The following is a 14,623-nucleotide window of genomic DNA, read 5'->3' on the forward strand; positions in this document are numbered from 1 at the left end:
GCAGCAGGAGTAATCTGTCCTTAACCCTCAACAAGAGAAGTAAACCTCAGAGAGATCCACGTGAGGGATCCATCTCCCAGGGCGGACAGAAGTGCATTAGATGCAGTGTTAACACTGAAAACATCAACAAAATAACAGTATTTGTTATTATTACCATGTCAATTTGTATAAATTGAAGAAGCTATCCCTGCTCAATTGATGTTTTTGGAATACACTGATGCAGCTTAGAGCTGCGAATATAAATAGACATTTAATGCAAAATGCGGAGAGTCTCTACTCTGGGGCGGCTGTGGCTGAGGAGTAGAGTGGTCATCCTCCAACCTGAAGGTCGGTGGTTCGATCCCCAGTCTGACCCATCTGCATGCCGAAGTGTCCTTAGGCAAAATGCTGAACCCTGAATGGCCCCCCATAGAATAACAAAGTGCTGCGATAGATGCACTGTATGAATGTGTGAATGTAAAATTGTACTGTAAAGCGCTTTGAATGTTCATCAAGACTAGAAAAGCGCTATTTAAATACAAAACCATTTACTCTCCTGCTACTACAGAGAAGTTCACAAGGACTTAATCAGACTTCACTGATTAGTGAACGAGATAGTCTGATATCTTTAAAAGATAATACATAGTGTGTAGATGGGAGCTATTAACAACATACTGGTACAACACCAGTGTACTAGTGTATGAGGACTGAATACAAAACTCCAGCATGACAAACTATTTATTGTATATATAGAAAGCGTTGATAAATGATACTGTTAGACGAGCAGCAGACCATGACAAGTTTATTTATACATAAAAAAATTTAAGGGTTTTCAATTCATAGGGGAAATGAAACATTTACCAAAATAAGAAATGGTAACAGGAGTAACATTTTGCGAGTTCTAAAAAATCTCTCTGCTTTCACAAACTCACATTGTACGTCAGATGAAGAGCAGGTGACACTTGCAGCTCAGAGCCTGACAGCTGGGCCTAACCTCGGTGAATGAAAACATGGCAGTGACAGCAAGTAGCTCAAGAACACTCCACCTTGATGGAGCGGAACATCTGGTGGCTAAAATGAACAGAAATCGGCACGTTCCTCTTCACGTCACTGCTTTACACAAACACAGAAAAACACGGCGAGGTCTTCTGATGAATCCCACCACAAAGTCTCAGTTTAGTGAATAAATGTGTATGTGTGTGTGTCCACCATCGTCCAGCCTGCTGTGGTCGTCAGGATGGAGCTATCCATTGTGAGTGTAACCTGTTGGTGAGCTTGGATGTGAAGGCTTCCGGACAGCAGAAAGCAACAGGCTGCAGTGATGTCCCTGCTCACGTCACTGCAGCGTCTCGTGTGAAGCGCCACCAGATCACTGCACTCACACCTGGTCGTCATCTTTTCCTCCCGTTCTACTCAACTGCAACACAAAAGCAAAAAGAAACAGTGTGTAACCCTGGACTGTGTCAGGGATTTGCTTCAGTATCTTTTAAGCTGACGTGGTTTTACTTACATGCTGGTGGAAGGTTGTTGTAATGAACAGGGAGAAAAGACAAAACATCATGAGTCACTTATTTTGTTTTAAAAGTTGAGTATGAGCATCATCTAGTGGAGAAAAGGTAAGATGCACCTACTTTGATAACATCGAACCAGTTCCAGCCTCTTGGCAGTTCTCCCTTGTGATCTAAAAGCACAAGTTTGGGTTGTGATCATAGATCATAGATACAATAAGACAACTTCATGTAAAGAAATATTGGCTTAAAAAACAAATTGAAAGTTATATTACGATTACAGACTAGCTTGAGGTTTAACTTATGCTTCATGAGTAAAAGGATGTCGGTCTTTAGAAACTAAAAAAGTGAACCATGCAAGTGTGTTTGAGGTATAATTTAAGGAAATGTGGACAAAATGTTTTCATTTTTATGTGTTGTTGAGTAAGTGTCGCTCTGTCTAAGTCTGTTCAGCTTTGGGATCTGGTCTGATCTGGGATCACCATGCTCGTCTAAATCAGGTCAGCTCCTACTGGCATCTCGTCCCATGTCAGGTACCTGTTCTGCTGACGATTCTTCTCTTCTGAGATTTGGTCAGCTGCTCCTTCTTCTCCCTCTTCTTGCCTGTCGAGCTGGTGTTGATCTCACTGCTGGGCATCGTCTGCAACCACAAGAAACAACCAACGGCTATTTTCGTGAACCTCGAAGACTTTGGCTGTTGCTGACTCACATTTATTTACGCCTTTAAACCTTCCACTAAAGAAGGAAGAACAGATTTATAAAAAGGAAGAAGAGAACTCTTCTTTCTGAGGCAGCGCAGTCCACAAACATTTCAGTGAGTACTCGAGATGGCTGTGAGAAAGAACGACTGTACTGTACTTACAACGGTGGTCACCACAGGTTTATGGTTCTCCATGAGGGCCTCCTGGTTTTCCTTGGCCCACTCAAACAGGGTGTACATCATGGCGGTCCCAAGATTCAGCTCGACCTGCTCATCCAGCTTCGACAGGATCTGCTGCTTTGTCTCTGGAGAGCTGTGAGTGAAAGCAACATGATTGGAAATATTATATAAACATTATGTAGTGTGTGTGTGTGTGTGAACAACAGTATCATACAGCAACCATGACCCCAACATGATGGAAACCATTTCAACATTTTAAGGCTCTCTCTAAATTAGAATTTTGAGAAATAACACAAAATCTAAATTATAATAACAAAATAAAACCTTTAAAATGGTCTGTATATAAAGATCTTTTCGAGTCTTGATGACCACTCAAAGCACTTTACACTACAGGTTGATGTGGATCAATGGGGTTGAAGGTTACATAGGCACTTTGTTGACGGCACTGATATCCCCCCCTGGCTTAGGGCTGCCGCGATTCGATGACGTCCACGCTGAAAATGAGTCGACAACAATATTTTTAACCGATGCGTCGGACCCATACAAATTATGCATTTATGTTCTTCTTCGATATCACTACGTAACGTTAATTTTGTGATTGGGAAAATTTGGGAAATTAAAACTCCAGGACAACATAAGGGGAATACAAAGTATGGGATACATATTTGGTAATTTATATCATATAAAATATATCATTTATATCGTTTAAGATCATTTCCCAGTGTTTCCTGGTGTTTTTGCAGAGAACGAAAAAAATAGGTATCGTTCAGCTGTGGTATCGTTCAATTTGATTCACAACAGTTGATTGACATGTAGGTTTAGCTAATAGGAAGCCCCTATGTTGGTATGTTGTGGGTGCAGGGCGCATCCCAGCCCACGTGAACCGCACAAAGGTTTAACAGCCAGGCTTTCCTTGGGGCTGCGCGATGCGGCGCTTCGGAAATGGTCAATCGTTTAGATTAATCAAATTTTCTATATTAAAGAAAAAATCCAACACAGTTCCTGTTAAATGCTTTAGGGTTTCAACAAATGCCAGGATTGCACGGTCGCTGCTTACACTACATCTGTAAACCGTTCATTTAAGTCCCGTAGTCCTAAAGCTTGGAACCCTGTGATTGGAGTTTCCAGATTTTTACAGTGCCCAGTTCTTCACATATAAAGTACAGCAATACAGAGGAAGGACATTGGACAATACATTGTGCTCACAAACGTACATCTTTTTGTTGAAATAGCCGCCGAGGGAGATTTGTGGGGTTGTTTCTGGGTACGTCTCTGGCCACGTGATGTCCAGGATGAACGCTTTGGTGTCCTCCACGTCTCCTATCTTTCATTATAGAACACAAGAGAAGGCAACTTACGACATCAGAATCAAACCTGACAGCTCTTCGTAAGGTCTTAAAAACCAGTGAAGGTGAATCATGAAGGTTTCTGTCTTCTTGTATCGTAGATAATGGTATTTGATTGGTGTAGCAGACATTAGCCCTGTTCAGACCTGGTAATTAAATGTATCTTGAGTGTGTCTCCTGTCTTCTAAGTGTCACATTAGCGTCCATACAACATGATTGTCTCTCAGGACACATTTAGGCCTGTACTTATTACTGTCCCCTCGTGATCAGATCCCTTAGGATGGAAGTCAACATCCGGTACAGACAGTACAGAGCTGGGACCAGTACTCACCCGAAACTGGAAGGACACTGGGCTGATTTCCTTGAAGCTCTCATCCCCCTCATAGATGGAGCGAAGGGCCTCCAACTCCATCTGTGATCGAAGAAGAGGGACAGTGACGGATTGATACGTGCAGTCAATATGTTGCTTCCGTGCACCAAACACCGTTCAGAGATATTAACTATATTAATTAAATTCAATCCGATAAGAGCAGAGGACTTCACAGAATAAAAATAAGACCTCACACATGTGCATGACGAGTTATTGTTTAATTCGTCATACATGTAAACGGAAATGGAGTATGGCTTGATAAACAGCTGACAAAACACTTGACACGCAGCCCTGCACATGTCGTCAGTCTCATACAGGTCTGACACGCTCCACAGCATCCGGCCCGTTCACCTGTCCGACTGAGCCCGGAGCTAAAACAGCTCTGACACCGAGAACCACCAGGAACCCGAGGGGCTACGATTCATGCTAAGTGGCGTGTAGCTGCTGGTTAGCCGCTAACAGCTAACAACACTTTCGCAGTAGCTTCGTTCGGTCCTCACCTCCTGGTCCTCGTTAGCTGTCATGGCTCTACCGCCGTGTCCGTGTGCTTCTCTCTCTGCTCGGAGCCGCTGACGTCAATCTGCCCCGGTTAACAGCCCATTTCTGCCGTTACAACTTTACTACGTTCATGTTCGCACAACTTCCCCCCACCGGTGCAGTCGCCACGCTAGTATACGCATGCGCAGTGGGACACGCTGAGTCAACTTTGAACCGCATCATTCGGGGATGTGAGGCGACATCTCTAAAATAGATGTATTACAATTTAATATATATATATATGAATACTGTTTGTAGTATCAAAATCTAGATAATATTGAAAAGATTATATCATTTTTTGTGTTTAATAAACATTCTTCGTAGTGTTATTTGATGAATATACATATATACAAAGAACAAATATTAAACTAATAAAACAACACAAATATATATAATACAACAACTATGCATACAATCAGCTACATGTGGAGATATTTAATTTGATTATATACATGTGATGCAAAAATTCCTCTGATACTGTTGGAGCATTTCAGTTTATTTAAATCCACTATACATGCTCTATACTCTTGTATGTCCCAGGTGATGGTGCCAGACATATGGACATGACAGCTATACTCTACATGTTAGAAACATGCACTAGACAACTTTATTCGTTAGACTCATCCTGTGAAACAATTCGGGAAGACTATGTCAACATGATTTTGCATTTCTTCAGCAGAACATGTTATCTAGGTATTGGAAGGTTTGAATGTTAAGAAAAAGCATTTGCAGCAGTTTCAATAAAAAAATCTAAATAATAGTTAAAATAGTAAAAATCATGTTTAGTTAGCAATTAAAAATGTCTACAGGGCTTGTCTTACATATAGGTTACATCACTATAATAAATACATTGCAATTTAAAGGAGTTCTAGGATTTTTATATGTGACCGTAAAATCAATGAGATACGTGTGGACATAAATATTTAAAAATATTTAATGCAAAAATACATCACATATTGTTGGCTAATGGCATTATACTAACTAAACATTTTTTTTCTTTTGACTTTTCAATAACAGTCACACTGGAAGAATACAGTTTATGAGACTCTTCATTAAAGGGGACATATTAAAAATTTAATACAAATTAAAACAACCTCTGAAACAATACAGGAAACCCAGACTTTTAAATGTGGTCTTTTAAACATTAGGCTCTTTTAGTTAATGAAATAGTCTCTGATTACAACATAGATTTATTGTCCCTCACTGAGACGTGGCTGCATCCTGATGATTATGTCAGTCTAAATGAATCTACTCCCCCCAGTCATATCAACTCACAGGTTCCTAGAGAAATTGGGCGAAGAGGTGGAGTTGCTGCTATTTTTAACTCCAGTCTATCAATTAATCCTAAAACTAAACTCAGCTACAAGTCATTTGAATGTCTGGTTCTTAGTCTTCCACGCCAATCCAGGAACCACCAACAGCCAATCATATTTGCCGTAGTTTACCGTGCTCCCAGGGCTTATACTGAATTTTTAAAGGAATTCCCTGAGTTTTTATCAAACTTAGTCCTAAAGACCGATAAAATTATTATTGTTGGTGACTTTAATATTCATGTTGATAATAATAAAGATTGCCTTAGCGTAGCATTTATTTCAATACTAGACTCTATTGGTTTCAGTCAGTGTGTGCACAAACCTACTCATTGTGGTAACCACACACTTGACCTTGTATTATCATACGGTGTCGCAATTGAAAATTTAACAGTACTTCCGCGCAATCCAGTTCTATCAGACCATAATTTAATAACCTTTGATTTTTCATTAACTGAATATATGCCACTAATAAAAAATTCATTTTCTAGATGTCTACCTAATAGTGCTGTAGCTAAATTTAAGGAAATAATCCCAATTACATTTAAACCCGTATTAGCAGTAGATATAAACAACAAATTCTTTAAAACCCTGAGCTCCATTGAGATCGACCACCTCGTCGATAGCTCTGCAGACTCATTATGATTAACATTAGACTCAATAGCGCCTCTAAAAAAGAAAAATGTCAAACATAGTAAATTAGCTCCGTGGTATAATTCCCAGACAAATGAGTTAAAACAATTATCAAGAAAACTAGAAAGGAAGTGGCGCTCCAGCAACAATGTTGAAAACCTCATAGACTGGAAGAATAGTGTTAAAGAATATAAAAAGGCTCTCCACAAAGCAAGAGCCGCCTACTATTCAAAGCTAATAGAAGAGAATAAAAATAACCCCAGGTTTCTCTTCTGCACTGTAGCCAGGCTGACAGAGAGTCACACCTCCACCGAACCCAGTATTCCTCCATCCCTAAATAGCAATATCTTTATGACCTTTTTTAATGATAAAATTCAAACTATTAGAAATAAAATCAACCATCTCCTGCCCTCAATTGGCACTAATATCCTCCCAACAACAGAGATCTCAGAAACGGCTGAGAATCCTACCCATTACTTAGACAGCTTCTCTCTGATCACCCGTGATCAGTTTACCAAATTAATCTCAGGTTCTAAACCAACAACCTGTATCTTAGATCCCATTCCTACCAAATCTGTGGAATAATCTACCACTTTCAGTTCGGGAGGCAGTCACCATCTGTTCGTTTAAAAGTAGGCTCAAAACCTTCCTTTTTGATAAAGCTTATAGTTAGAGCTAATTAGTGCGCCAGAACGTTACTTGTTCTATTTTATGACACATGACACACAGAGCTTCTCTTTCCAGCTTCTCCTTCCTCTTCTCCATCCCTATCCCCCTTCCCCGGAATCCCTTTGCTTTATCACCCGCAGATCCAGGGCCTCTGTGGCCGCACCATGGATTACGGTTTGTGGATCGCGCACCGGGGGTCGCAGTGTTGGATCCAGTGTGGCGGATTCTGAGTCATGTGGGCTGATCGTGGTGCTGGTGGCGGACCCTGTGTCACGTTGGCATTGGGCACGGGCGGTGGACCAGGACCGCAGTGGTGGCTTGTGATGGGTCCTCCTGGTGGGCGGCGGTGGACGGTGACTGAGGACTGAAGTGGTGTCTGGTCTGGATGGTGGATCGTGGTCTAGATGGTTGCTGAGCATGGACTGTGCTTCATCAATGCTGCTAGAGACTTTGATTATTGATGATATTCTCCTGCACGTGGCATCTATTGCACTTCTGTCCGTCCTGGGAGAGGGATCCCTCACATGTGGCTCTCTCTGAGGTTTCTACATATTTTTACCCTGTTAAAAGGTTTTTTTGTAGTTTTTCCTTACTCTTGCTGAGGGTTAAGGACAGAGGATGTCACACCCTGTTAAAGCCCTATGAGATGAATTGTAATTTGTGAATATAGGCTATACAAATAAAATTTGATTGATTGATTGATTGATATTATGCCCATTTCACCACAGTTGATATGGTTCCTTGGGGTCTTAATGAAATGTCTGTAACATTTTTTGGTAAAAATACCCCAAGGATCATTTAAAACAGCACCTTTTTACTCTGTCTAAAACAGACCTCCTCAGATCAAGCTGTTTTGAGGGCCCCGCCCCCCTCTCACCCCGCCCCCATCTTACCCCACCCCCTTTCACCCCTCTCATCCCTCCCCCTTCTCACCCCTCCCCCCTCTCATGGAGGTGTAGGACATGTTTGAATGTTTAAATGTACTGGCTGGGACAGAGGTAATAAATACAAAAAATATCAAGTATAATAAATACATTCATTACAAAAATACAATTTGTGCCATCAGTAGCTATACTGTAAACAAAGGAACACTTTATATTTGTGTGTCACCTTTTATTCTCTAAATACAATGTGAACTTTGCTTAGCCGTTACAGGTATTTGGCGTACAGAAGCTTTGTGAGCTGGTGTTGAGGCCCTCTGGGCCGGAGAATCAGGGTGGTCCTGCCCTCCTGCTCTGTGCTCCAGATACGCAGAGTGTTCCCTGATGCTCAGGGAAGTTATACAGGGTTCAGACCTGCCCTTGATTGAAACTCGACACATAGCTGGCTATAACTTCCTGCTTGTCAGGTTTCTCATACTAGGCAGAGAGATCCTCAGGTTTTGAGATCTTCAGCACCTCATTCACATATGGGGCCGGGTCCTGAAAAACCTTGTGAAAGATGAGGTCCAACAGGTTATCCATGTAATCTGTAATACTAATTGGGGAAAAAGTTGGACATTTTGCACTTTTTTGTGTTTATTATTTTCTTTTTATAATTATATTATTCTATTTATCGTGAAGACGATAAATAAATGGTCTTTAAATGGTGAAGACCATTTAAAGACAGCAGTTAATTGATATGTTATTTATGTTTCACATACTGTTTGTACATTGTTTGGCTTTTAAATAGAGCCTGTAAGAATCATGGAAGATTGCATCTGCTTTCACCGGCTTTGCTGTGCACTCGCCCTTCTTATATATTACATCTGTCCCCCGCCGACACACAGGACACACCTCAAACAGCTCCAGGAGGCAGTTTTCATAGACAATATATGTGGGTCTCTTATGAACAGCGTTGGAAGATTCCATTCTATTAGAACGACAAAGATTTCACCAAAAGGCTGCAACAGCTAAAAAAGTGTAGGATGGTAATCTGTGATTATTGAAATGTTTGGATTAAATATTGAGTCACTCACGTCACATCTTGTCCTCTCCCTCCTCCAAGCAAGGTCTCTTACAGCTGAGGTCCCAACACCGACATCAGTGCAGCACAGTTTTCTGTGTGCCTATGATAAAACAGACACAATATCCATGGAGTCACAACAAATGAGATGCTGTTACAACTTTAACACGGAGACACAATCAATGACATGACGAAGTAACTGAGGGTAAACAAACCTGTACTTTTGTAGTGAGGTCGCAGTGTTTTCATAGAAGGCTGCGTTCCATGTGTGCGCATCTTTGGTGGGTCCGTCTGGCATGCTACGTGATGTAGCCTAGCACCGTGAACCGATGTGCTTGCCTGAACACCAAAAGCAGCAATGTTATTCATGTTTGTCTACTGTCATGCATACAAGGATACAAGGACACATTTCCCCAAACTAGGGCTGGTAATGAATAATCGTTCTATTCCCGCACATTATGACAACAACATACTCCGGTATCTTGAACGAGCGGCCATAGCAGCAGCTGCAGCTGGAAGTTAGGTTTGTGAGTGTTGTGCTCTCCACGCTCTCCCCCCCGCTCGCGTGTCCTCCCGTTAGTACTGTGCCGCTGATTTTTTTCCCACGGCAGCACTGGGCTGGAAGTTCGCTACGGCCGACACTCGTAGCGGCTACTACAAACTTCCGTAGCTAACTTCAAGCTCCAGCAGCTACAACCAGAGCTCGTAGCAGCTACTACCGGGGTTCGTAGTAGCTGATAAGGGGCTTGCAGTAGCGTGGAGAGCGCAACACTCACGAACCTGCCATGTGATCACCGTTCACCGTGGACTCGCCAGCCGTCCTAGATTAATGAAAACTCCTGTAAAGTCTCTCCCTATCCCCCACCACTACATACTAGCCTCACACACACGGCACAACATGCTAACGGCACTAGCCTCCACACAAAATGTCTAAAAGAAGCAAATACCAGAATTATAAAAAAAAAATACTTACATTTCCCTCGTCTTCAGTATTGCCATGGAAAGATGGCACCGACCCCTCTTTCAATAACAACCTTTTAGAGAATCCAGCGTTATATTGGCCCAGGTTGATAAAACAGTCCGATTCAAAGTGGTGGCAGGAACGTTGCCATCATATATGAACTCAATCCATCTCAATCTTGTGTCTTCTGAAGCATGAGTCACATGAAGACATGTTTGCAGCCGACCACCGATTCATGCTGCTAGCTAGCTAATCCAAGTGTTTCCAAGGCTTGCAAGAATGAAATGGCAGACACCGGTGGACCGATCTTCTATAAAGTGGGAGGGTCCATCTAGGGGTGGGTCGAGTGGTAGTGGGGGAGTGCATAGAGCTATGGGGGAATGTACTAAATGGGCATTTTTCGACTATGACGTCTATTTCGGGGGAAATTCCATTGGACGCACTTTAGCACATAGTTTCTGAAATAGAGGAACCACAACAAATCGCGGGAGTGATTTTTTTCCAGAGTTTTTGGGACGGTAGACATGCCAGATACCCAAACTAATGTGTAGAAGCACTACAAAAGTGGAATTTTCATAATATGTCCCCTTTAATATTATAAAAGAGAACACTAAAACCAACATATAAAGATAATTTATAATTTAACATTGCTTTTGAAAACTAAAATTATCTTGTGATTTCTGTGAATTACAAAAGTTACTTTTTTATTTCAGCGTAATAAAACAAATTTGTAAGAGTTACAGTAGTTTAATTTACACACTGGTCTACTAATAAAGAAGACGAAAATAAAGAAACAAATAAAACCTCAAACTACATATCAGTGCTAATGACACTAATGCTTTATGTAAAATGTAATATGAGTAAAAGTGAAAAAAAAAGATCACATCATTTGCAAAACTACAGTACGAACTTGTGAGACATTTTAAATAAATGAGGAGCTGGATCAGAGAGAGATGTTGAGTAATAAATGTCGGAGCTGCTGTAACTGAGACTGACATGAGAAAAAATTGCTAAAAAATAGCAACTGACTGAATTGCTTCATCTGGATTCTTTATAAAAATAAGTCTTCAGGACAGACATACACACACAGACACACACACATACACACACACACACACACACACACACACACACACACACACACACAATCAATCTTATTTTACATGTACAGCCCATATTCACAAATCACACAAAACACTGCCCTCAACATTCAACCAGATTGTTATTCTGAGTCAGAGAGAGTTGCATGTGAGTTGCATTCCAGGACAGAAGTTCTACAGATGCCGTGTGAGCCGGAACAGGTAAACAAAATAACTATATTTACAACATTTATGAGAAAAGAAGGCTTCTAAGGTGTACTAATGTTTAAAGTATTTACTCAAAGAAAATGTCTGACATAGATGAAACAGGTATGGCCAATAATGGCCAAATGTGTGAGTAGGCGTATTGTATATCCAAACCATCTAGTGTAATTCATCATGACCAGCTGCCACCATGATCACAATCCACGACGTGGCTGCAGAAGCGATCCTGGATCTGCAAACACAAAACACAAGGATTCTGGGAAACAAGCAAAGTCGGTATCATGTATTGATGCAACATTGATGTGATGGAGAGTGAGAGGAAGAAAGAGAAGCTCCATGTGTCTCCTGACAATCTAGGCCTGTAGCAGCAGAGCTAACATGCTCAGGAAAGAAATTATCAGAATGGTGAATTACTATTATATGTATTTCTGAACTTTGATCAGATCATACTTATTCAGGTGAGAGATGCATGTTTAGAATTTTTCTTCTGCCTGAACCTTTTCAGTCACTAATGGCCCAACTGTCAATAGCAGGAAAAGGCCCAAATAAATTGGGTTCTTCTCTAAAATACCATTTTTTTTGCACCCCATTGCACAGCATTCTTAAAAGCAAGACACCGCAGGGAATTGAACCCTGTCCTGACAAAGACAGGAGTACCACCACCGGGGTCTTTTGCTTTTTTGTTTTTGCTTTAATAAGGGCAAAAGCAAAACCTGGAGGAACAAAACCAAGGCTTTGTTCCCCCAGTAAAAGAAAACCACTCAGCACCTGGCTGCTATATTATTCTGTCACCACATTGGGATTTATCTCGGTCAGGAGGCCCTGTGGCCAAGGAGAAATGCTAGTAAAGCATTATTGCTACTAATTATTTGAGGTTAACATAAAGCCAGTTCGAAGATGTCATTTTTCGACTACAACATTGCAGAAGTTCAATATGAAAAGTTAAGCCAGCACCTTACTACCTGCTCCAGATTAGAGGACTTCACTTGTTCTTGAGCCAGTCTCGCACTATTATTTCTGTGCAGAGAAGTGAAGGGATAAACCCAACTAAACCCAATAGCATTTCAGACCAATCAGGAAGGCCTTCAGCCTTCCTCAGAGGCTGTTGCGTGATTTCAAGATCTTAATATGAGCAACCTACCTCCTGCACAGTTGCACAAGGGCTAGCAGCTGAGGGCTAATCATTTCAATCCATTGATCAAAAGGCAACCTGAATCCCATTGTTCAAACTGCATGTTGGTTGAGATGATTCCTGTGTTGTCTCACGTAGACCGCATTCATCCTCCGGACTGTTCTGCAAGATCAAATAAGAGGTAGACAAGAAACACATGACTACACTCCCAGAGACGCAAGAAGAAATCAAATATATATTTTACTATTAATGACAAAATAGTAACGCACAGTGACTTGGACAAGTAACTTTAATCTGATTACTGGTTTGGAAATTGTAACGCGTTAGATTACTCGTTACTGAAAATTGTTCTCAGATTAGAGTAACGCGTTACCGTAATCACTGATCATTGCCTGAAAATGCCCAAACGCTCTCTTGGCAAATGCCATTTGAAGACCAGAACCAACAATGCTTTTAATGGTTTCTCAATATTTTTTGACTTCCTCATTCTGTTTATTTTCCTTATTGCTAAACCAAACTCAAGACTCTAAAAATGCCGGAATCAGCTGAAATGGACTGAAAACTCCACATGTTGCCAAACCTCCATAATGAAAAAATACTCTTTTGTTTCCAATCTAGTACATTGGAACTGCATGACGAAGTAATCTCTTGGCAGCCATTATCAAAATGGAGGAACAATTGCAAAGATAAGAAAAGACCGGTATGTCAAATCCCAACTCTGAATTATATTTCTTCACTGGCTTTGTGTAACACTTTCAACATGAACTTAATGAAATGAAAAATGAGCAAACATTAAAATAGTTTCTGGAAGAATATCAATGGAAATGTTATATGTTCTCTCATAACGCATAATGCATTATGGTGCATTCTTTATTAACCTTTAATGTAAAATGTCTGTTTTTGTCTGCTTCACCGTTTGTCGTCAGAGTGGAGAGAGATTTGTATCAGACTCCTCTGTCGATTTCTTCCGCTCACATCTATGCTACATATTTAGTGTCAAATGTCAAACCAAGGCTAAAAGTGCCAAGATTTTTTACTGATGATAAGGAATTTGCTTTCTTAATCCCTGGAATAAGTGTTCTCAGATTTCTGACTTGATTCTGAAAATAAAATGTTCCATTGTACTTTAGTTCATACTTATGTATGACACTGCAGTCTGTGGTGCTATTGTATTGGACCCTATGAATATGTTGTTAGTTCATCTTTCAGGAAGGCAGACGTGTACTGTACATGTTTGAGTCTGCAGGTTCAGGTCGGCAGGGTGACCGGGCTCCATCCATGGTCCTAACAAGCAAGGAGTTGTCATGAACACTAGAGGGCGCTCAGAGCTTATGTTGAGAACGTGCACACAGCTTGAAGTTGCTCTGGATAGTCAGCTAAATGATATGTCCTGTCATGTAATGTAATGGATGTCGAATCGAACGGTTTTCTGTCTTAGTTGAATATTTTCACTCCCAAAGAACATTTGTCAGACGATCATTGAATCTGCTTTGGTTCGATATAATATCACAAATTAGTCTCAAGGGCCTTCAATGCACTTTTCTATCTTAATGGACAAATGATATGTACCTCTCATTTACACCCTAATTTACTCTCTGTAATTTGCACATGTTTTAACATGTTATTTTGGAGGACGACCACCGCACCTTTTGACCTTGCCCTTTGACAATAAACTCTAAGAGCCCTGAGATACCCCCTGAGTAATCTTCTCACCAAGCTTGGTGGGAATCTGTCCATGTGTTGTTGAGTTATCTTACACAAACACACACACACACGCACACACACACACACACACACTCTTAATCACTCACTTGTTGTGAGCCACGTTCAATATCCCGTTAAACCAATCAGAAGGTTTGCAGCCCTGCAGATGGGTGTAATCTTTGGGAAATATGAAATCAACGGCTAATATTAAGAACAATCAGTTTGTGGTTCTTTCTGCCAGAAATAACCAGCAATTGATACAGGCTCCTCTTATAAAGTGTTCACTGACATTTTCACTACGTTCACACTGCAAGCCTTAGTGCTAAATTTTGATTTTTTTTTTCTA

The 14,623-nt window shown here is 40.8% G+C and overlaps 1 protein-coding gene and 1 long non-coding RNA gene across 2 annotated transcripts; both read right to left on the reverse strand.

The window, feature by feature from the left end:
• Positions 1-764: 764 nt before the first annotated feature.
• Positions 765-4,770, reverse strand: rwdd (RWD domain containing 4). Its single transcript, XM_062383938.1, has 7 exons — positions 4,584-4,770; positions 4,045-4,125; positions 3,582-3,691; positions 2,350-2,500; positions 2,025-2,127; positions 1,490-1,660; positions 765-1,396 (listed from the first exon to the last, which is right to left on the reverse strand). Exons 1-6 carry the CDS (start codon positions 4,605-4,607, stop codon positions 1,578-1,580), a joined length of 552 nt encoding a protein of 183 aa, XP_062239922.1. The 5' UTR covers positions 4,608-4,770; the 3' UTR covers positions 765-1,396; positions 1,490-1,577.
• A 3,453-nt stretch (positions 4,771-8,223) lies between these two features.
• On the reverse strand, positions 8,224-9,730 carry LOC133950107 (uncharacterized). The gene is made up of 4 exons (XR_009920228.1): positions 9,650-9,730; positions 9,392-9,515; positions 9,190-9,279; positions 8,224-8,700 (listed from the first exon to the last, which is right to left on the reverse strand). It is a non-coding gene; the product is annotated as an uncharacterized LOC133950107 (long non-coding RNA).
• Between the last annotated feature and the right edge of the window lie 4,893 nt (positions 9,731-14,623).

The sequence above is a fragment of the Platichthys flesus genome, chromosome 24 (assembly GCF_949316205.1).
Source record: "Platichthys flesus chromosome 24, fPlaFle2.1, whole genome shotgun sequence".
Classification (NCBI taxonomy): domain Eukaryota; kingdom Metazoa; phylum Chordata; class Actinopteri; order Pleuronectiformes; family Pleuronectidae; genus Platichthys; species Platichthys flesus.

Bases quoted from the DNA above. Each gene is read 5' to 3' on its own strand.
- rwdd (XM_062383938.1), bottom strand. From the start codon at position 4,607: ATGACAGCTAACGAGGACCAGGAG. The intron at 4,126-4,583 runs GTGAGGACCGAA...CTTCGATCACAG, and splicing joins CAGCTAACGAGGACCAGGAG to ATGGAGTTGGAGGCCCTTCG. The intron at 2,501-3,581 runs GTACGTTTGTGA...TTTCACTCACAG, and splicing joins GGCTATTTCAACAAAAAGAT to CTCTCCAGAGACAAAGCAGC.